Genomic DNA, 24,179 nt, shown 5'->3' with positions numbered 1-24,179 from the left:
ATGTGCTATTTTCTACCACTACTATTCCTTTATACCGGCTTTTGAAATTTCCAAATGCAGTCATTTAGATATTGGGTGAAATGTTTTGCACTGGGAAACACTTTTTGAAAGATAAAAAGTGCATTTTATATACAACTATACAGATCAGACCAAAATGAGGGACAAATAAAGAGGAAAGAGTGACAGAGGGACTTTGTTCCAAATCAGGCATATTCCCTCAAAATCAGAGACAGTTGGGAGCTATGCATCAGCAATAATACAGAAAATTCAAGGTTCCACAAGTCACAACAGTTTTTCCAGCAATCATTGGATCAATGGAATCACTGTAACTATAGAAGAATATTCACACTTTCCCGACTGGAAAACATACAGTATTTTAAATGTATTTACCTGCATTTTGCCATTCAAGACATTTTAAATGGCATCTTTCATAAATGCTACACAAAGCATTCAAAATACAGGGAGCAATAACCATTTCTTTTTTTTTTAACACTCTTTACAGCAAAAATTTTACGCACACGAAATTTAACATAAGCCAATTCAAGGGCAATATGTCAAAATAGGCTAAACAGAAAACCATCCTGCCTATAGAGTATAAAATCTCTCATCAGGGTCAAAGCCTATATAGCAAGTTTAAGAGCATATGCATCCCATCAGTAATTTTATAGAAAAGAAAAGCTAGTATTGAACACATTCTCAGCATAGCACCCAACAGAGAAGACCAAGTTGTCAAGAGATAGAAAGAAAAATATATATATAACCATTTAGTTTTGTGCCAAGAGCTTTTATTATGTATGTATGCACAAAAGATTAGTTTCTTTTTTGTGTACCACTTTTCATTTGAAAATTGTCATTAATAAATCTACTACTACTCTACTACTATTCCTCTGTAACAATCCATGTAACCTTGATGTGGCCAAGCCCTTAGTCTTTGTAAGGCATGATGCTATGCTGTTGACATAGCACTGTTGTTTAACATTAGGGTGTCTATGCGTCTATATAAGTAAATATAAATAGTTACCAAGAGTAAATATTGAACATGATGTGAACATGCGACGTATCAGATTGTATTCTACCAGGCCAATCACTTCATACATACATAAAACCTGTAGCTGTAATTTATTTAGGAACCGAACTCATAGATACATATTCTAATTCATGTAAAATTCTCTCTACCATGACTTTTTCAAATTATTTTGAGACCAAAACAAGAATACCTAAAGCTGAACTTCAGATAAGGATTCTGTTGCTTAGTTACATTGGTCCAGCTTAAACCAATATAAGCATACATAGTTCATACCTGTATAATAGCTGTGGAAGTGGAGAATCATGTTGATAGTCACCACTGCTATAGTGATCCTCACTCTTGGTCTTCCAGGTCCCATGCCCAGAGTTTTATAGAGTACTCGAAACCCATACTTGAGTAAAAGTACAAGTGCTCAATCAAAAAGTGACTTGAGTAGAAGTGGAAGTGCTCGATCAAAAAGTGACTTGAGTAGAAGTGGAAGTGCTTGATCAAAAAGTGACTTGAGTAGAAGTACTAAAGTATTCAACATTTTTTGTACTTAAGTATTGCAAGTAGTTTTTAAAAAAATGTTGCTACTCAAGTACTGAAAGTAAAAGTACCAGTAGTTTTTGAAAAAGAAATTGCTACTCAAGTACTGAAAGTAAAAGTACAAGTACTGTGTTATGTAGTTATTAAAGAAAGAAGTCAAAAGTTTGAACATCATATTGTTTTTTATTATTTCAAATGCAGCTTTTATTTATACATACAGTAGCATTTATTTTCGTATGCGCTGATAATACACATTTTTTGAGCTTCATGAAACCTGCCATCTACTGTTCTGGCAGTGGTATTTTTTATAATAGTAACGAGTAACTATGCAGGACAAAAAAAAATATTGGAGTAGAAGTATTGAAATCATTGAAAAAATGTAGTGAAGTAAAAGTGGAAGTAGGAGAAAAAAATTCTACTCCAGAAAAGTACAGAAACCGCCTTTCGGTACTTAAGTACAGTAGTGAAGTAGTTCTACTTAGTTACTATACATCTCTGCCCATGCCACAAGCTGGCCTGCTGCATAGCAATCAAGGCAGAGGGGAAAGGGGGGTATGTTCGCTCAGCACGGGCGCCAATGCCTTGCATTTTTCTCAATTATTGCAAGGCATTCTCTGATTGAACAAAGTGGAGAGGCAGGGCAGTGATGCCACGATCTCCACTGCATCCAATGAGAGAAGGCCTTGCCGTCTTTAAGAAAAATGCAGCTGCAGCCATGACACTGGTATCATTTTTTATAGCCTGTTATAGGCTTCACTGTAAAAGTGATCCAAGCGGCTGTACAGGTGCCCATCATGGTTACAGTACTCACAAGCAGGCTTCCTCTTCCACCACCTCCAACATTCCTACCGTTCCGCCTGAGAGCCAGGGACCACTGTAAGCAGTCAGGTTGGATGTGCACAAAGGATAGAGGGAACATCCATTTTTCCATCTCCTCTGTGACAGATGAACCTGGATTCAACGAAGATTTTGTCACTACTGGTTTTGGTGCTGTGTTTCTTTGGCCAGCAAAGCATTGGCTGTCTTGGAGGGCTGAGAAGGGTTCAAGGGTCTATTAGAGAGTACCTTTCACTGCCCAAAGCATGTGATAGCAATAAAGTTAAATGAAAAAAAAAAAAACTAATGTTAAAAGTGCAAAAGTAAATAAAAATAATTAAAAAACAGTAAAAGAGCTCCTATCCCCCATGCTCGAATGCAAATGCAAGTGGGCATATAGGCAGATGTCAATTTTAGTGCTGGGCTGCCCAGGTTGGGAAGGCTTAATGCACGTTCTAATTTTTCCTGGGCTTTTCTGGGTTCTGCCCTCCGCCCTGTGGTACATATAAATAGGGGAATGATGGACTCAGGAGAGGGGGAAGCAGGGATTGCATGGGAAAGTGGAAAGAATTCCATCTTTGAAGATTTAACCAACAGCAACCCAGGAGCACCCTGCACAGGAAACCACCATTAAAGGGCTCTACCAGTTATGGAGTGCTACCTGGAAAGGAATGCCTAAACAGCCTGGGACTAGCTAGAGGAGAACTTTGTGTACTTGGAGGATATTATCTCAGTAAAACTGTTAACCATTCAAAAGCCTGGTCTAAAGTTATTTATAAAGGGGTGCACAGTGGTACGTGGCGTAACTAGAAGAACAGGGCTTAATAAGCACTTACGGGGTTGAAGAGAAAGGAAAGGAAGGCTACCATGAAGGGTTAACTCAACACAGAAGGTAGAGGAGGGAATGTAGTTGCTACGGGTAACCATGAACTAGTGTGAATGCAAAGCAGCCAGACAGAGGGGAGTAGTACTAGGCATAGGTGACAGGTCCTCTGGTAGTGAGGGGGTTGGTGCTCTGGCTTCCTCTCTAGTGGTCGGTTTCCCAAACTCAATCAGGACCGAACCCGCGGTCCAGAGACCCCATGAACCTAGTTGCATGGTACGGATTGTTAAAGAAGTTAATTAGGGCAAACATGAGGTCCACGCTTAGTGCATGGTGGTGGAACCCCATTCTGTCACTGGGAATGAGTTAACAGAGGAAAGCTGGACTGGTGGAGTAGGACATGGACTCAGCGGTGTCCCCCTGTAAATGCTACATTCCGGAAATTAAGGTGTACAGCAAAATGGGACAGAGTGTTTCACAGAAGGGATCTGTATTTTATTACACAACTGCATATAGTGTATGGCTCATCTCTAATGTATTTTATTTGTATTAGAAAAAAAAAAAAAACCTTTACAACCCCTTTAAAATGCATGTGAAAATTTTCAAAACTTTGCAAAAGTTTTTGCTGTATTAAAGCAGTAATAAACCCAAAAGCAAACATTTATTATATTGCCTTTTACAAATTCTTAAAACTAATTGCTGCATTCATTTTCTTTTTTTAAACTTTCTTTCTTTTATTTTTACCTGGTGATTGGGCCAGTACATCTGATGTTTTTCAATAGAACAAGCCTACACATGTAGCAGTTAGAGGGTTAGGATAAACCATGTGCCAATGACAGGGGTGTCCACAATGATCAGCTGTTATTTGTTTATGTAAAATCGCTTTCCCAAAAGGAACAAAACTGTGTATCTAAATCTACTAATACATTTCTCCCATCCCCCCAGACTGACAATGTTGTAGTCAAAGGGTGTCTCTGTTGTTCCTTCTTCCAGAGTATAGGCACCACAGGAGGTATGTTACTGACTGGATCACCAGGTCAAAAACAATCTAATGATTGGTAAGCTTCAGTATATTGCTGTTTTGGTTTTGGGATTAATGCTTCTTTAACCACTTGCCGACCGCTCACATGGAGCGTACTGCGGCAAAGTAGCTCGTTTCAGTCCAGCGACGTAGACCTACGTCACTGGACTCCTCCCCTTGTGGGCGGCGCATGCGCGCCACCAGAGGCTAGCTCCTGCTGTATTCAGACACAGCGGGAGTTGGGCCAGGGGAGGAGAGGCGGTGATCACCGCCGCTCTTCCCCGATCGTCGGGGATCGAGTCAGGAAATCCGCCAGCTTGTGTAAACAAAGCGGGCGGATCTCCTAAGTGACAGGCAGGGACAGATTACAGGATTCAGCATAGCTGAACCTGCGATCTGTGCCTGTGTCACACAGTCCCCTCTCCCCACACACGTCAGTAAGCACCAGGCATACATTTAACCCCTTTATCACCAATAAAGTTAACCCCTTCCCTGCCAATGTCATTATTACAGTAACAGTGCATATTTATAGCACTGATTACTGTAGTAATGTCACTGGTCCCCCCAAAAGTGTCAAAAATGTCAGTCAAGGGTCCTATCTGTCTGCCGCAATGTCGCAGTCCCACAAAAAAATCGCAGATCGCCGCCATTACTCGTTAAAAAAAAAAAAAACAATAAAAATGACATAAATGACATAAATCTTTCCCGTAGTTAGTAGCTGCGATAACTTTTGCGCAAACCAATCAAAATGCGCTTATTGTGATTTTTTTTTTACCAAACATATATAGCAGAAAACAAATTGCCTAAAATGTTAAAAAAAATTGATTTTTACATTTTTTCGGGGGGAATTTCATATAAAAAATATTAAAAATATTGTTATTTTTTAAGAATTGTCGCTCTTTTTTTGTTTATAGCGCAAAAAGTAAAAATCGCACAGGTGATCAAACACCACCAAAAGAAAGCTCTGTTTGTGGGGAAAAAAATGGAATACATTTAATTTGGGTATAGCATCGCCCGACTGTGCAATTGTCCTTTAAAATAACGCAGTGCCGAATCGCAAAATATGGCCTGGTCAGGAATGGGGTAAAATCTTCCGGTCTTAAAGCGGTTAAAAAATATGCTCATTGAGAATTTTTTTGTCAAAGACATGTAGCTAAATATATTTTGGTCTAAATATATGACAAAAATTGAATATATTGGATATTTTTTAACTGTCAAAGTAGAAAAATATTGTTATTTTTTCAAAATTGTCGCTCTTTTTTTATTAATATCACAAAAAATGAAAAGCGCAGAGGTGATCAAATACCACCAAAAGAAAGCTCTGTTTGTGGGGAAAAAAAGGACGTAAATTTTGTTTGGGTAAGGCATTGCATGACCGCGCAATTGTCAGTTAAAGTCGCACAGTACCAAGTTGCAAAAAGTGGCCTGGACGTAAAGCAGGAAAATCCTCCGGTCCTAAAGTGGTTAATGACATCTTATATGGCTTAAGATCAGCTTCACATATATATGTGGCATATATGTGGCCGCTAGGGTTGCCACCTCATCCCTTTAATCCAGGACACATTAATTACACAGGTTCTGTGGCTGACTAAGGTGGTAATTAAACTCACTTGGTGCATTATGTGCATTATATTAGCCTCAGAACCTGTGTAATTAATATGTGTCCTGGATTAAAGGGATGAGGAGGAAACCCTAGCGGCCTGGTGGTCTGGTGCGTGTCTGTTCACTGATTCGGGTCCTGAACTGGACCCAAAGACGCACAGGACCCTTCTGCAATCCAGACCTTGGGTGCCCCAGACCGGTGTGAACCGACTCCATGTCGCACTCGCCTGCCATGCGAATTGGAAGCGAAGAAAACCGCATCCAATTCGCATATATGTGAACCTAGCTTTAACCACTTTAAGACCGGTGGATTTTGCTGCTCAATGACCAGGCCACTTTTTTCAACTTGGAATTGCGTGAATTTAACTGACAATTGCGCGGTCATTCAATGCTGTATCCAAACTAAATTTACGTCCTTTTTTTCCCCACAAACAGAGCTTTCTTTTGGTGGTATTTGATCACCTCTGCGCTTTTTATTTTTTGCTATATTAATAAAAAAAGTGAAAATTTTGCGAAAAATTGACATTTTCTACTTTGACTGTTAAAAAATATCCAATATATTCAATTTTTGTCATATATTTAGGCCAAAATGTATTTAGCTACATGTCTTTGAAAAAACATTCTCAATGAGCGTATTTTTATACACTTTAAGACCAGAAGATTTTACCCTCTTCCTGACCAGGCCATATTTTGCGATTCGGCACTGCGTTACTTTAACAGACAATTGCGCGGTCGTGCAAAGCTGTACCCAAATTAAATTTACGTTCTTTTTTTCCCCACAAATAGAGCTTTCTTTTGATGGTATTTGATCACCTGTGCGATTTTTAATTTTTGAAAAAAAGAGTGACAATTTTGAAAAAAAAAAACAATACTTTTCACATTTTTATATATAACATTCCGAAAAAAATGTAAAAATCTAAATTTTTTAACATTTTAGGCCAATTTGTTTTCTGCTACATATTTTTGGTAAATAAAAATTACAATAAGCGCAAAAGTTATCGCGTTTACTAACTATGGGAAAGATTTGTCATTTTTAATGTTTTTTTTTTGTTTACTAGTAATGGCGGCGATCTGCAATTTTTTGCAGGACTGTGACATTGCGACGGAAAGATCGGATCCCTAACTGACATTTTTGACACTTTTGGGGGGACCAGTGACATTACTACAGTAATCAGTGCTAAAAATATGCACTGTTACTGTAATAATGACACTGGCAGGGAAGGGGTTAACACTGTTGGTGATCAAGGGGTTAAATGTGTGGCTCATGCTTACTGATGTGTGTGGGGGAGAGGGTTCTGTGACAGAAACAGAGATCGCAGGTTCAGCTATGCTGAATCCTGTAATCGGTCCCTGTCTGTCACAGAGAAGATCTGCCAGCTTTGTTTACACAAGCGGGCGGATCTTCTCACTCTTTCCCCGACGATTGGGGAGGAGAGACGGTGATCCGGCCCGACTCCCACTGTGTCTAAACACAGCGGGAGCGAGCCCCCGGCGGCGCGTGCGCACTGCCTAGACAGGCAGAAGTCCAGTGACGTAGGTCTATGTCTCTGGACACAGGGCTGCCACTGTGCCGCATGCCGCAGTAGTAGCACAGTGAGCAGTCAGAAAGTGGTTAAAGTGACACTAAAGTCTCTTTTTTTTTTTTATTTAAAAATAACAAACATGTTATACTTATCTGCTCTGTGTAGTTGGTTTTTGCACAGAGCAGTCCAGATCCTCCTCTTCTCGGGTCCCTCACTGGTGCTTCTGGCCCCTCCCTCGTGCCCAGTGCCCCCACAGAAAGCAGCTCTTCAGACACAGAGCCTCGCTTTGGCTCCACCCCCTCTCTCTCCTTTTTTGGCTCACTGACTTTTATTGACAGCAGCATAGTCAATGAGGAGGGGAGTCAAGGTAAGTCAGGACTCTCGTGCACCATTGCTGGATAGAGATGGGACTCAGGTAAGTATAAGCGGGGCTGGGGGGGGGGCACTGCACACAGAAGGTTTTTGTTTTATCTTAATGCATAGAATGCATTGAGATAAAAAAAATACTTCTGACTTTAAAGCCAGTGCATTTTAGTCACTCAGATGTAAATGCACCACTGCATTTATTATGATTTGGTTTTACAATTTTTGTGTTCTTTTTTTATGTAACGTAATTTTAACAAACAAATTTAAACCATGCAACAGTTTGACTGTGTATGGGAAGCTTCTGAGTTTTCAGTTAAAAAAAAAACCTGTAACTTTGGCGCCACTTGAGGAACTAGGAGCTTATCTGCCTAAACTGGATGGTAGTGTTCTCAATAGGGTGGAGCCTTTAATCTTATCTGCTTCTCTGTACTATTAGCAACACCACCCAGCACACTTTGACAATGATTGCAGAAGTTGTGTCAACATTGAAAAGAATGTTATTGGCAATATACACATTCATGTCATATACAGTAAACTGGGTTATGGGGCACTTTTACCTTGAGTAGCCCATAAAATGCACACTATGGCAAAGGACATATTTAGCAGTAAAATTAACTGTTCTTTCCCAGCAGGACAGAAATAGAAAAATCTGACAGTGTACTGTATGTCCAACCAAACCAACCTGGACATACACTTTGAGATTTTGCCACTTCTGCAATCATTGTCAAAATGGGCTGGGTGGTGTTGCTAATAGTAGGGAGAAGTTTTAATCTCTCTAGACTCGATTCACATCTATGCAGTTTGCGATTAGTGCGATCTACAGTGCATTTTTCATTTTTGCACACGCAATTTTATTTTACCGCGATTTGCGTTTTCTTAGGTTTTTTTCAGCCAAATTGTTGTTGGGCAGATTAAAAAACGCAAATTGCGGCAGAAACGCGCTACATGCTTTTTTGAAGCTTCTCTATTGAAGTCTATGGGACCAAAAAAAGCAACGTGTTGTGTTTAAAAAGTCCCTGACCCTTTCCAAAAATGCAGCAGCTGAAAAAAGCACAGATGTGAACGTGTCCCATGGCAAACCACGTTAAATGGACTGTAGTGGGTTTCTGCAAAAAGCATCTAAAAACGCATACATGTGAATCGAGCTTAGAGTACTGGAAAGCAGTAAACACCTGACAGATGTTCTAATCCTTCTCCACTCTAAAAAAAAATGGCAGGACATACACTTTAATTTGTTTGAAAGTTATACTGCGTTTCAGAGCTAAGAGGAAATGCAGTCAGGATTTTATGTAGGTGAATGGTACATAAACTCACGTCTCTGACCAGTTATATATAATATTTTCTGTTCAGCATCTGGCTTGCCCTGTTGGGTGCTGGGCCAGATGATATCTACAGAAAATGTTTAAAACAAGGACAGCAGACTGCAAGTCTAAAGCCCCGTACACACGATAAGAAATTCGGCCGGGAAATTTGGTCCGACGACCGATCTGCCGATTTTCGGATTGTTAGTATGGTGCTTTCGACAGCCGACCCCGACTTTTCGGCTGACAAAATCCTGGTGTGCAGGCATTAAAATTTTTGTCCTCCGTCAAAACACGTCCGATTTTCGTCTCATTAGTACAGATTTCGATGGGGAAAAATCTTATGAAAAAGACTGGGCATGCTCAGAGATTAAAGAACACATAGAAAGCAATCCAACACATGACATCACTTCTGAAGTAGAATTCTGTCGTGCGGGAAAATTTGTGTGCAGTCTAGGCACATTCCAACCAACAGACACCACTCTGGACAAAAGACGGACGACCGGTCGGCGGAAATTCGTTGCGTGTGTACGAGGCTTAAGAAGCTGGTCTCTTTAGAAGCTATAACCCGCACTACCTCTAATGTTTTGACATGTACATGATGGTGCCCAACTAGATTCTTTCAGTTTTCTTTTTCAAAAACATCTGCAGGTTTTTTAACAGATAAAGGTTTATTAAATGACTCACACATCAATTACAGGACCACATAAAGGTTTGCACAATTCAGATCCAACACATAAGATTTAAGAGTAAAGTACACAATGTATCATAGTAACACTTCCAGAATGCATTGAGAAGGATTAACGGGGGTACCTAATCACACAATTCCTTCTCCATAGACTTAAAAAACACCCAACCATCATAGGGAGAAGCATAAAACACAAAGGGGGGAGGAAGGAGAAGCATAAAACACAAAGGGGGGGGGGGAACAGGGGGAAAAAAAGGGGGGGTGGAGAAGAACTCAATCCATATCCAAGCCCCAACCGCAAAGAAGAGTTCACCCATCAGTAGGCTCAGCTGGACCATGAGCATTACTCTAGGTGGACCATACTTTTTCAAACTTCTTGGGACAAATATCTGCAATTTAGCCATATTGATAGGTTGTTTTTATTGTTAGTATGTATAGTATGCTACCCATCAATGCAATTATTGAGCATATCCTTCATTCTCCAGTGTTTGAGAACTAATTAAAATGTAATTTCCATGTAATCACGGCAGCTATGACTACACTCCCATGTCTAGTTGTCCCATAAAGTATAAATCACATTCCTTTTCTATGTGTTTGTCTCGCCTTTCCCAGACGTCTCCACAGAGCTTGAGGTAAAATTTCTGCTATCCCCAGCAATGTCCTTAGTTTTGTTGCAGTTTGCCTTTCATATTGATATTCTGGTTAGGGTTCAGAACACCTTCAGGGTTACCAAATTCAGGCTCTCTAGTTTTACAGCCACTGAATGATCTTGTGATTATAGCAGACAGATCCTCCTTCTCCTTCCGAGAAATCAGTTTAGGGATGTGTGTAATGTGCAGAGCGCAGGGGCTAGGAGTATTTAACATGAAAAGTGCAGGGGTCAGGAGTGCATATTGTGCAGGGTGCAGCATAAGTCAGGAGTAAGTAACGCACTGAATGAAAGGGTCGTGAATGTGTAATGTACCTTGTTCAATGGTCATAAGTAAGTAACAGTGTGCAGGGGTCATGAGTGTGTAACACACAATTGCAAAGTTCAGGAGAGCATAACACACAGAGTGCAGGGCCCAGGAGTGTGTAATGTGCATGAATAAAAAACACACTGAGTACAGGGCCCAGGAGTGTGTAATGTGCATGAATAACAAAACACACTGAGTGCAGGGCCCAGGAGTGTGTAATGTGCATGAATAAGAAACACACAGAGTGCAGGGCCCAGGAGTGCGTAATGTACATGAATAGGAAACACGCTGAGTGCAGTGCAGGGCCCAGGAGTGCGTAATGTGCATGAATAAGAAACACACTGAGTGCTGGGCCCAGGAATGTGTAATGTACATGAACAAGAAACACACTGAGTGCAGGGCCCAGGAGTGCGTAATGTGCATGAATAAGAAACACACTGAGTGCTGGGCCCAGGAATGTGTAATGTACATGAATAAGAAACACACTGAGTGCAGGGCCCAGGAGTGCGTAATGTGCATGAATAAGAAACACACTGAGTGCTGGGCCCAGGAATGTGTAATGTACATAAATAAGAAACACACTGAGTGCAGGAACCAGGAGTGCGTAATGTGCATGAATAAGAAACACACTGAGTGCTGGGCCCAGGAGTGCGTAATGTACATGAATAAGAAATACACTGAGTGCAGCGCCCAGGAGTGTGTAATGTACATGACTAAGTAAAACACAGAGTGCAGGGGCCCTATTGTGTTCTGCCAGCAGCTAGCCTTCTTGACCAGCAAAACACGATCACTGCTAGTGGCCATAGCCACCGGCAGTAATTGCATAGAAAAAAACAGATCGATATGATGACTTGGGTTCAACCAGCCTATCCATAGATGGATCGAATCTCCTCTGCTCCCTGCTCAACCGGCCAAGATTACATCTATTTATCGCCAGCTCTAGTGTTATTTGTGCCTCCTGCCTCATTCCTCTGCTATCTGCTTGAGTCACTTCTGACAAGTTTTCCTGACACCAATAGACAAAAGGTCACAGTGTGAGTGACAGACTCAGCTCTGTTCCTGTGTGCTGTGTGAAGGGGGGTGTCCCTTCTGTCCAATCAGGGTTCACTGAGATCTGAACAATATAACTTCAGCTCCCTTCCCCCTGCCTTCTGAAAGCTCAGACAAGCTGTATAACTTATGGACCTTGAATGACTTGTAGAGAAGAGAAGACTGCAGATAGAGAGGTACAAATTTGTAGGAGGATTTGTTTCATCTCTGTGTATCCCCTGAGGCCAGTCACTTCACTGAATATATGTAAGAGTTTTCAACCAATTGAAGGTGTTTTATGCAAATTTAAACAATCAATTTTCTTACGGTCATCAACATGAAAGACTTCAATGAGCTTCAAGAGGCAGGGGCTACATATTTTCACAGATTCTCGCAGCAGTCCTATTACTCACAGGTTGACACATTGATGGCTCAAAATGGTACCTGTTCCACCACTGTCTTTTATTCTACCTAATCTGCCACTGTTTTATAGACAGAATATGCAGTACATGAAGCAAAAATTCACTTGAAATGAAAAGCTTTCACTTAAATCTCTGGCATCTGAAATGACAGAGCCCTACAGACTTTTTTTTTGTCTTAGGTTGCCCTTTTTTTAGGATATACTCACCTGCTCTGAGCAATGGTTTTGAACAGAGCGGCCCTGATCCTCTTTTTTTTTTACGTCCTACCCCGGCGGTCCTGGCTCCTCTCCTTTGCCGAGTGCCCCTAATAGCAAGCCTCTTGCTATGGGGCACTCAAGCAGACTCTCTCCTGAGCTGGGCTCTGTGTGTCTGTTCACATACAGAGTGTCTCAGTCCTGTCCCCGCTCTCTCCTCATTGGCTTAAGGGCTGTGATTGACAGCAGCAGAAGCCAATGGCTGGGGAAAGGGGGGGCTGAGGGGGGAGCTGACCCCCAGAATTGAAATGCATTAAGGTTAAAAAAACCTTGAGCCTTTAGAACCAATTTTAATATACCATTGGCAGTATGTATTATATCTGTTTGACAAGTGCAGAAAATAGCTGTTCATCCAGCCAGAAATCTTGTGAGCTGATAACTTTCTGTGCTCTCTGCCCTGCTATCTCTCTGGAATACAAAACAGCTGCTCCTGGTATGGGGGAGAGAGGCGGTGCTATATAGACCTAACACACTTCCTGTCCTAGGGTAACAATGCTAATCATTATGGTTGTCACCCTAAGACAGGAAATGAGTAATGTCAGCATTAACCGCTTGCCGACCGCCGCAAGTAGATTTACTGCGGCGGTCAGCCCCGGCCAGGCAGAGTGACGTTAATTAACGTCACTAGCCTGGGAGGGTCTGGGGAGCGAGCGAGCGCCCGCGGAGGCGCGCTCCCGCGCGGTCACGGACCCCCCCGCGCGTGTGACTGGCGGACCCGATGTCCGCCAGTCACTCGGCGATCGTCGGGGGAGAGGGAGAAAGTCAGGCGGCTTGTGTAAACAAGCCACCTGTCATTCTCCTCGGTGTAAAAACACTGATCAGACGGATCTACTATGTAGAACCGTTGATCAGTGTCCTTACAGCTCAAGCCACAGCCAATCACAGTAGAAAGCACGCCCCTAGGGAAACACACAGCCCCTCCCTCTTAAATAAAGTTAACCCCTTCACTACCAGTGTATTTTTACAGTAACAGTGCATATGTATAGCACTGATTACTGTAGAAATGTCACTGGTAACCCCAAAAGTGTCAAAAATGTCAGTCAAGGGTCCGATCTGTCCGCCGCAATGTCGCAGTACCGCAAAAAAATCGCAGATCGCCGCCATTACGCGTTAAAAAAAAAAAACAACAAAAATGACAAAAATCTTTCCCTTTGTTAGTAAACGCGATAACTTTTGCGCAAACCAATAAAAATACGCTTTTTGCGATTTTATTTACCAAACATAGGTAGGATAAAACAAATTGGCTGAAAATGTTAAAAAAATTTTGATTTTTACATTTTTTTTGGGGGGAATTTCATGTAAAAAAATGTGAAAAATATTGTTATTTTTGCAAAATTTACGCTCTTTTTTTTGTTTATAGCGCAAAAAGTAAAAAGCGCACAGGTGATCAAATACCACCAAAAGAAAGCTCTGTTTGTGGGAAAAAAAGGACGTCAAGTTCTTTTAGGTACAGCGTCGCACGACCGCGCAATTGTCCGTTAAAGTCACGCAGTGCCGAAACGCAAAATACCCCCTGGTCGTTTAGCAGCCAAATCCTCCGGGGCTTAATTGGTTAAGAATGCAGCCACCACATCTAAGGGCCGGTAAGCTGCAAAGCTATCAATTTTCGTTTTTGGGTTTAGATACTCTTTAGGGCAATAACGAAAATGTCTCTGCTACAAATTGTGTCTGAAATACTGACCTGCTTGTGGGCACTGTGGACCTTTCCCTACATGATGGGTCCATATATACAATTGTTGGCTAGACACCAATTCACACAATTCATGGATTTGCACCTTATGGAAACTTGGTCCGCACTCCAGTTGCCCCTGTGGTCTGTGTGGGTTACGTTGCCACAGCCCCCCAGGACAGATGTCCCATAGCACCCTTTACTTACAAGGCTGCCGGGCTTTTTTTTGAGCTGACTGACAATTTTCTTGCATCTACTCCTGATGAAGTGAACAGGGATCCACGAAACGCGTAGACTCATAGGATGTTAGGAATCTTTTGGTCGCTATATGCTATGTAATTATGTTTTTCCACCTGCAAAATAACATTATGTATACTAACACCAGGATTATCTATGAATTCATATTGTTATTATGTTATTATTTTATTATGGAGCAGCTCATTCTTTTTTTATAGCTGGAATTGTACTGTGTTTAACTACTGTAAATATGAAATCTGTTACCATGCAATAAATTTGTAATAATGTGTACCAATTATATTATGTTTTGTATTTGATTTCCTTTATGTAAAGTCCCATGACCAATGTATTTTTTACTGTGAAGATATCTATGAAATCTAGTCCGGAGTCCCAGATTATTAGAGCTAGATTTGTTACCCATTGTTGTAGTTTAAATACAGAATATAAAAGAGCATTCATTTTAGGGTCATGTCACTATTCAGAATGATAATGAAAATGATGTATGAATGTTTTATACAGGGCTACCTTGCTATGTCTTGGAGAAATATGTACGTACAGGATGAAAACTCACTTACTATCTGAATAAGCCCTTATAGTTATATAACCCTGAATGAGCCCTTATAGTATACTAACAACATCTTACAAAGCCATCCACAATTTAGCCCCCAGCTACATCACTATCCTAGTCTCAAAATACCAACCTAATCGCTCTCTTCAATCCTCTCAAAACCTCCTACTCTCTAGCTCCCTCATCAACTCCTCCCATACTCGCCTCCAGGACTTTTCCAGAGCCTCTCCAATCCTATGGAACTCCTTACCCCAATCTGTCTGCTTATCTCCTACTCCATTAGCTTTTAGACGATCCCTGAAAACCCTCCTCTTCAGAGAATCCTATCCTACCCACATCTAACAACCATACTTCCATTTTCTCCATCAACTCATCCCCCACAGTTATTGCCTTTTGTTTCACTTGTCCCTCCCTTCTCGATTGTAAGCTCTAACGAGCAGGGTCCTCTGATTCCTCCTGTATTGAATTGTATTGTAACTGTATTGTCTTCCCTCATATAGTAAAGCACTGCGCAAACTGTTGGCACTATATAAATCCTGTATAATAATAATAGTAGTTGAACTCCAAGCAAACTATTTAGCTTTGTATGGATTTGGAATGGGATTATAATCCCTGCCAGGATGGTATTCCTGTCATATTCTCTGTTTGGGAGATTTCCCTAATTTCTAATTGTGTTCCCGAGACAGTCAGTAAGGAGAAGGTCCCTACTGATGGCAGTAAAGCACTTTATCTAGTTAGGTGAAGAATGGTCAGGACCACCTTCAGGATATTGTCTGTGTCCCCACTGACAAGATATCGTTACTCTCTGTATCTCCACAATGGGGACACTGGAATAAGAAGGCTATTTCCTGACCTATGCAAAACCAACATGTCTGGGACGGCTGGAGTTCTACCGCCGGCTGGATGGAGTCCCGATGAATGCCGGAAACAGCATCGATCGGGGCTCCGTTGACGTAACCCGGAGGCGGCGTCCATGACGTCACTTCCGGGTTACTGTGCCGCAAAAGGCGGCAAATTTGAAAATCGGCTGTATGCAAAAACGCCGTTTTTGGCATTTTGCATACAGGGAAGTGTAGTGGAGGGGTCTAGGGTCTTTTAGACCCTCGATCCCTCCATAAAGTGTACCTGTCACGACATATTGCTGTCACAAGGGATGTTTACATTGCTTGTGACAGCAATAAAAGTGATCAGATTTTTTTTTTTTTTAAAACTGTAATAAAGTTAAAAAAATAAATAAAATAAATGGGAAAAAAAAAAAAAAATTTAGCCGCCCCCGTCACCGTTAGCTCGCGCACAAAAAAAAACGTATACGCAAGTCGAGCCGCAAATGAAATCGCTGTTCAAACCACACATGTGAGGTATCGCCGCGATCGCCAGAGTGTGAGCAATAATTTTAAAAAAAGAGCTACACTCTACCTCTAAACTGGTAACCGTTAAATAAATTTAAAGCGTCGCAGATTGAGATCTCTACTGACCGTAGTTTGTCGACATCCCACGGGGGGGCGCAATTTTAAACCGTAACATGTTGGGTATCTATTTACTCGGCGTGACATGTTCTTTCACAATATACAAAAAAAATGGGCTAACTTTACTGTTTAGTATTTTTTAAATGCAGTGAAATGTGATTTTTCAAAATTTTTCCAAAAAAATGGCGCTTTATAGACCGCTGCGCAAATACCGCGTGACAAAAATGATTGCAATGACCGACATTTTATTCTCCAGAGTCTTTTCTAAAATAATATATATAATGTTTGGGGGTTCTAAGTTGTTTTCTAGGAAAAAATACTGATTTTAACTTGTGAACAAAATGTGTCAAAAATAGGCTCGGTCCTTAAGTGGTTAAGGGCTTGTATACATGATATCTGAATGTCATTGAACAAAGTGAATGGCTTGGGCTTTGCAAATAAAGCATGTTTTTCATGTGCTTTCAGCCATGTCAGATCCGGTATCCACTAACTGCATCACAGAGCAGAAAATAGAAAGGAACAGCACTGAATATAAGTGAAGGACATCTCCAGTACGTGAGAAATCAGCTAATGCTGAAGGAGGCTTGATGTGGATTGCCTTGTCTTTCCAATTCTGTATTTAATATATCCTCTCTATGCACATAATAAATAATAATAGTGTTGTTCTGCTGCACTGTGGTTGGCTTAACGTCATTGGGCACTGGTCAATGGAAAGCACACAAATATATAGAAATTGTGTAGTGCAGGGGTCTTCAAACTATGGCCCTCCAGTTGTTCAGGAACTACAATTCCCATCATGCCTAGTCATGTCTGTGATTGTTAGAGTTTTACAATGCCTCATGGGATGTGTAGTTCCACAACAGCTGGAGGGCCGTAGCTTGAGGACCCCTGCTCTAGTGTGTAAAATGACTTGCTTGACATCTGTTTATACTAGGCCATTTGCACTAAAGTTGTTCCTGATACGTACTCAGAGGTCTTCAGTAATAAACACTGAAGACACTGAACATCCAATTCCATACTTGCCAACTGTCCCGTTTTTGCAGGGACAGTCCCAGGAAATAGGAGCCTGTCCCAGGTAATTTACATTGTCCCTGGAAGCGCCTGTTAATCGGGCTGCCCGTCAATGTTACGCAGAAGTAGTGCAGCTGAATGGGAGAATTATTCCAACTCTGCTACTGTGGCCTTAAGTTTGAAATTCCCTTTTTAATTTCCTGTAATTCTCTCTATATTGAGTAGACTCTATAATCTGATAAGTAGGCGGAGATTAATTATGTGGAGTGGGCGGAGCTTCAGGGAAGTGGGTGTGGTAGGTAACTGATAGCTGTGCTGCAAAGTGTCCCTGGAAATTTTTTTCAAATGTTGGCAACTATGCAATTCACATGACAGGAGAGTGTGTACGGTTCTCAATGGAGCGGGTTCACACATCTCCGGAGCGGCCACGAAGCACATTACACAGGGGTCCTGTGTGTCTTTGGCTCCGTATCAGGTCCAAATTCAGGCAAAAATTCGGGCCTGATTCGTCCCTGAAATGGAGAACCTGGACGCACCGGACCCCTGCTGTGAGCCACATCTGATTTAGGTGTAAACCCAGCCTGATTCAGCAGAGACCAGCTGAGATTGGATCCATGTATGGACAAGCTGATTATACCCAAGTCGATCCATCAATCAACTTGGGGTCAACCAGCCTGTTTTTTACATGCAATTACTGCCAGTAGTTAAAGCCGCTAACAGTGATCATTGTGTTCTGCCAGCCAGGAAGACTCCCCGTTCTCTCCCCTGTCAGCAGAACACACAATTCCGACTGTGTTGATGGGGGAATCTAACGATTTTCACCACCACAGGTAGAAGGAAAGAAAATTGAATCATCCATGGGCTGCATTAGGGCTGAATGCAACGGGGGGGGGGGGATCATTTTTGCTGCAGCTGCAGCATTTGTGCAACCCCGTCCAGCTGCTGTGTTGAGTTAAATGGTGGTCGGGAGGAGGGCAGTAAAAACGTGGCTCAAGCGCCTATTTTTTCTGCCCCCTGGTCGCATGTTTAAACAAATCCTTATGGTGGATTTAGATAAAATTCAGTTCTTCATTTATTTATTGGTCAACTGAGTTAAAGGGGGGGGGGGGGATGACTGGGTTTGAAAGAGTTATTTTCCTCGGTCCACCAATACATTTTCTTGCAAACCCAGCCTGCATATTTATGCTCCAACTAACTATAGTAAAGGCACCGCGGCCCTCCCTAACCCCCTTTACCCATTAAAAGAGTTTAAAGATCTTGTGTGCAGTAAAAGAATATAGCACATTTCACTGCCATTTGCCGCTGTGCAGTGCACTTTAGGCATGTTGCATTTTAGCTGCGAGTTACATGTGTTTTTTTATGCATTATCATTGTACTCTACATAATGTGTGTTTTGATGAAAGCACATCAAAGATTCAGCAAGCAGGAATTTTTTTATTGCACAGCTCCTAAAATGATAATAGAACATAAAAGTGTAGCGCTAAAAATATAAATCACAATAATGATGAATAGTGTCCAAATGAATAAACAACTAATAATCACAATAATGTGCAAATAGAAAAAAAGGGAAAAAATATTTTTGGTGTCCAAATGAATAAGTCCCAAAAAAAATTAATGTGAAAACAATACATAAGTCCGCATGCACAATAATCCAAGAGGGGATTCTTCCCGTGGCACCAAGATTGTGTGAAAGAAAGGAACACCTCTGTGATGGGGTAAGGAAAACAGCTTACCAGATTTCCATGGCTGCTCAACTTAATGAGTCAGCCTCTCCCAACTTTTAATCAAGACCACTGAAGATCTGATGTTGCATGAATACTTATTCAGTACAGATGGACCACCTCTTAAAATGCGTTCAGGGATCAGTACAGGGTAAAATCTCCTCAATAATTTCCAGTAGTCATAAATGAATATGTAGGGAAAGAGAAAACGAAGCCCATAGCGTGATCCCGTTTAAAATACAATCTTATTTATTTAAAAAAAGGTACTCACAATGTGGCATGAATAAACAGGCATATCAATTGGTAATACAAGGGATGGAAGAGCGGCGTCCCGCAGACTGTCCCAGGTAGTAGATAATGAAGGCCGGCGAAAAATTTCAAGGGGCGTGTGGACGTTGCGTCTGGAATCGCCAACGTTTCGTCTCAATAGACTTCGTCTGGGCGTGATTCCAGACGCAGTTCACACGCCTAAAGTACCCCCAAAGATCAGCTTACTGGTCGTGGAGTCCGCAGCAGTCCGTCTGTAATTGGCTATGGCGACGAGCGTCTACCAATCCGCAGTAAACGGAAGCGACACTCGTCTGCCAATCCAGTATCGGTATGTGTACAGTTGGCTATGGCTACTAGCGTCTGCCAATCCGCGATGGGCGGAAGTGACGCCAGTCAGCCAGTCCGGTATCGGCGGAAGTGATGTTCATCACTCCCCGGCGGAAGTGACCCGACCTGCGTCAGCCAATCTAACGCCGGAGGAAGTTAGATTAGGGCGTTAGATTGGCTGACGCAGGTCGGGTCACTTCCGCCGGGGAGTGATGAACATCACTTCCGCCGATTTGCAGAGCGGAGAGGGAGGTGTCTCAGCACCCGCTGCCCTCTATGGGGGATCGGAGGAGAGCGGACCGCTTGTCCGCTCTCATCAGATCCGCTCCGCTCCGATTACTGAACGGATGGAAAAATAGGGTTTCCATCCGTCCAGATTTCAGCACAGGATCGGATGCGGATGGCAGCGGGTGTCAGCGGAGGTGACCTCCGCTGACACCCGCTGCCCCATAGAGCTGCATGGAGGATCTGATCAGATCCGCCTAAAAAACTGACAGGCGGATCTGATCGGACCGCCCGTGTGAAAGAGCCCTTAGGGTCCTTTCACACGGCCGCTCCGCTGCTTTCCGTGTGTCCGCAAATCATCCTATTTTTTTGCGGATGATTTGCGGACATCAATGTAAGTGAATGGCACTGCGGATGTCAGCGGAATACCATCCGCTGACATCCGATTTTCCTCCTTTCAGTTCTGTTCCGTTTTTTCGAATGGAACAGAACCCTATTTTTCCATCCGTGTAAAAAACGGAAAGGAAGGAAAATCGGATGTCAGCGGTGTCATCCGCTGACATCCGCAGTGCCATATACTTACATTAGGTCCGCATATCATCCGCAAACGGATGGGATGATATGCGGGCACACGGAGTGGATGACAGAAATGTCATCCGCTCCGTGGAAAAAAAAAAAATAAAGTCCCGCAGCGGACCTTTCACACGGAGCGGCCGTGTGAAAGGAGCCTAAAACTGGAGCAGACAGAATTTGTAGCAGCTGTGTCTGGCAGCTAGTTAGCTTGTACGCAGGTGCAGATTTCCTCCATCCAGTAGGTGACACTGTGCCAACAGCATCAGAGTACCGTTTCAATAACTACAAATATTTGCCTCTCCAGCGGAAGCCGTTCTCCATTAATGCAGGCCCAAGCCAGGTGACACTGTACAAAAATCAACTGCTATATTATCTGATACTAGTGCCTACAGAAGCTGTCTCTAATTCTTACCTGTATACAATATAATGTATAATTTAAGCTACCAACTCTAGTCTCTCCCTGATTGTACATCATTGGGCCAGGGCCCCACCCTACAAGCTTCTAGTTTTCATGTTTACACCTTAAGCCCCGGTTCACACTTGTGCGAGTGCGCACTGCTCCTTCATTACATGCGATCGGCTGTGCGGTGCGAGTTTAGCCATACAGTTTGTATGGCTAAATTCGCACCGCAGCCGCAGCAAACACGCACAGGGACCCTTTTTGGAAGCCGCATCAGGATCGGATCGCACAGTGGTTCACACTTGTGCGATCCGATCCTGTGCGAACTGTACGATCGCACTGCGATATGCGATCAAACTGGGGGTGTCGTTAAGATTACATTGACACCCCCAGCGTATCGCATATGGCAGTGTGAACTGCCGGGGGTGCGTGTGCGATGCGGGAACAGGCTGCGAATTCGCAGCCTTCCCGCACTCGCATAAGTGTGAACCGGGGCTAAATTGGTATTAAACTCAAAAACAAACATTTTATATATTTCAGACTACCAATTCCTAAATGTGGTGGCTGTATTAGTTTTATTTATTTTTTTTTTAGTATTTTTTTTTTTTTGCTTGACTCTCAACTGGAGATCTGGCCAGTAGCCCTCTTCCTGTCTTAGAATGTCTGTGCTCCATGGAGAAGCAATTGAGACGCCTTTGGACAGCAGCATTGTCAGTCCGGGGAGAGTATAGTTGTAGACTAGCAGATTTAAATGGATTTGACTAACAAATTACAACCGAACTCCAGCTAACACTTTATTAGCAGTTACAGAAACAGTTTTTTCTTTCCTTTTGAGATCAAGGTTTGATATAAATGAATAAAGGCTGACCATTGTAAGCACACCTGTCAGTGTTAAAGTGTTATTAAACCCAGAATCCTGCATTCACTATATCTGGTCTCCCCCAGGACACAGAACATGGAAATGCAATTATTTTGGTAAATACAAACTCCTAAATACCTTTTCTCATCAGCAGTATATAGCAGTCACTTCTATCAATGTCTGAGTAAAGGAGTCAGAAGTTTTTTTTTAACTTAATGCATTCTATACATTAAGATAAAAAGCCTTTTGTGTGTAGAAGCACCCCCTAATACTGACCCGAGCCCTATCTCTATCCAGCGATGTCCATGGGTCCCTCGGCCATCCGGACCCTCCCTCCTAATTGGCTGAGACCCAGCTCCCGTAGCTGTCAAAGTCAGTTAGCCAATCAGAAGAGAGGGGGGCGGGGCCAAGCAGCAGCTCTGTGTCTGAATGGACACACAGAGCTCGGCTCGGGTGCCCCCATAGCAAGCTGCTTGCTGTGCATCCGATAGGAGGGAGGGGCTAGGAGCAGCAACGAGGGACCCAAGAAGAGGAGGATCCAGGCTGCTCTGTGAAAAACCAACTGCACAGAGGAGGTAAGTATACCATGTTCTTACAATCACTTTAAAGCTTGTAGGAGGAGTTTTCATTCTCCCCTGATTGTTCTATAAAGATGCAGGACCCCTGACCCTCTGTCTGGGCAGTGCTGATTGGTCCTGTGCTGATCACATGCACTCTCCCAAGATAAATGTAAAACTCTCTAGCAATACACACCGAACTGAGCATGTCATGTGCAGTTTGCCCCCAAGGCTCTGTTCTATTAGGAGATGGATTGGGGACTGTGGAAGAAGGGGAGGATCAGAGAAGACAGAATCAAACAGTCTTTTTACACAATGCAGAGGATTAACCTCTTAGGTTCCACAGTGAGTGTAACAAGCATGCTTTACTGAATATACACACTGATTTTAGGCCCCTTTCACACTTGTGCGACTTGTCCTGCGATTTTGGACTGCAAAGTCGCATAACAAGTCATACTCCATGATTTCCAATGAATACTGTTCATATCTGTACGACTTCAAGTCGCAACTACTTCAAAGTAGTCCCTGCACTACTTTGGTCCATAGACATGGGCATTGTTTTAAGTCCAGGCAAAATCGCGGCAAAGAAATTGTGACAAAATCACAGTAAAATCGCACGACTTTTAGGTTGCACAAGTGTGATAGGGGCGTTACTGTTGTGGGTTTAGTAAGTCCCCTTTCACACTTGTGCGACCTAAAAGTTGCACGATATTGCAGCAATTTTTATTTATTATTTATTGCCGTGATTTTAACTGGACTTGAAGCAATGCCTATGTCTATGGACCTCAAAACACATTAAAATGGGACCAAAGTAGTGCAGGGACTGCTTTGAAGTCATTGCAACTTGAAGTCGCACAGATATGAACGCTACTTATTGAAAATCATGGAGAACAATTTGTCATGCGACTTTGCAGTCCTAAAATCGCAGGACAAGTCTCACAAGGCCTTACACTTTCAATGCTTTGTCTGAACCCTTACTTTTGTTGGACAGCTTGGTCTGTTAGGAATATTAGACTAAAATCAAAGGAGAGAAAACTGATGCAGCCACCACATCCAAGAACTGGTAATAGAATGTAATCCAATTTAGTTTTTGGGTTTAATACCACTTCAATTGAACACGTTAAAGCTAAAGGTGATTGGTTGCCATGCGCAGCTGCGTCACATTCTGTCTGCTCCAATTTTAGTAAATCCCCCTTTTTTTTATCCTTAAAAGGTAAACTATAGAGATGCATTCACCTGAAGCACATTCCAACCTCAGCCTCTTCAGTATACTATTCTATATAAAATAGTACTGAGAACAATGGGAGGATATGCAGCAAATAAAACTAAAACAATTGCAGGAGCAGCGCTAAACCAGACACCCACCTGGCTCATACTTCAGGTATAGGATGGAGATGATAAAATAAGCCACATCGAAGAGAGGGAAGACAGGCAGCTTGGAGAAGGATACAGCCAGATCCTCCAGGCTGAGAGATGACAGCAGCTCCATGGTGCCCCAATACGTCCCAGACTGGCCTTACAGATGAAGTGACAGCACGCTGTACAGGGATCTGTGCTGGATGACAAGCAGACCGTATGGGTGTCCCCTTCCCTACGCCCACCTCTACTACTGCAAAAATAAAACCTCCTCTGCCATCACTATATTTAGCTGACTGAGAGAAGCAGGCCCCTCCTCTTCTGCTGCTTGGGAGGACAGGAAAATAGAATACAATTAGAACTACGAGCTGGACTTCCTCGTCGTCTAAGTAAAACCCTCCTTTAAGTCCTCTGTATTCATTTCCCAAATGCTCATATTGGAATACTATCCAAACTAAAGCCTAGTACCCACGATGGGAATATTGGACAAATGATCATTAGTTTTTTTTTATGCCTGCTAGTCTCATATCGAAAATGAAGAGGTTACTAAAGTTACGAAAATTCTCATACGACAGAATACAACT

At 42.4% G+C, this 24,179-nt stretch overlaps 1 protein-coding gene across 1 annotated transcript in view; it reads right to left on the bottom strand.

The window, feature by feature from the left end:
* The window catches only part of TMEM38A (transmembrane protein 38A), a 52,360-nt gene extending 28,504 nt beyond the window's left edge, over positions 1 to 23,856 (bottom strand). Inside the window, exon 1 of the mRNA XM_082275451.1 lies at positions 23,605 to 23,856. Within this exon, the coding sequence (XP_082131577.1) occupies positions 23,605 to 23,728 (124 nt within the window). The 5' untranslated portion in view covers positions 23,729 to 23,856. The remainder of the gene's footprint in view (positions 1 to 23,604) is intronic.
* Positions 23,857 to 24,179: the final 323 nt, after the last annotated feature.

Source organism: Pelophylax lessonae (genome assembly GCF_965119305.1).
Source record: "Pelophylax lessonae genome assembly, chromosome: 1".
In the NCBI taxonomy this organism is placed as follows: domain Eukaryota; kingdom Metazoa; phylum Chordata; class Amphibia; order Anura; family Ranidae; genus Pelophylax; species Pelophylax lessonae.
The sequence above is the reverse complement of the archived record's forward strand: the minus strand, read 5'-3'. Positions and strand labels throughout refer to the sequence as shown.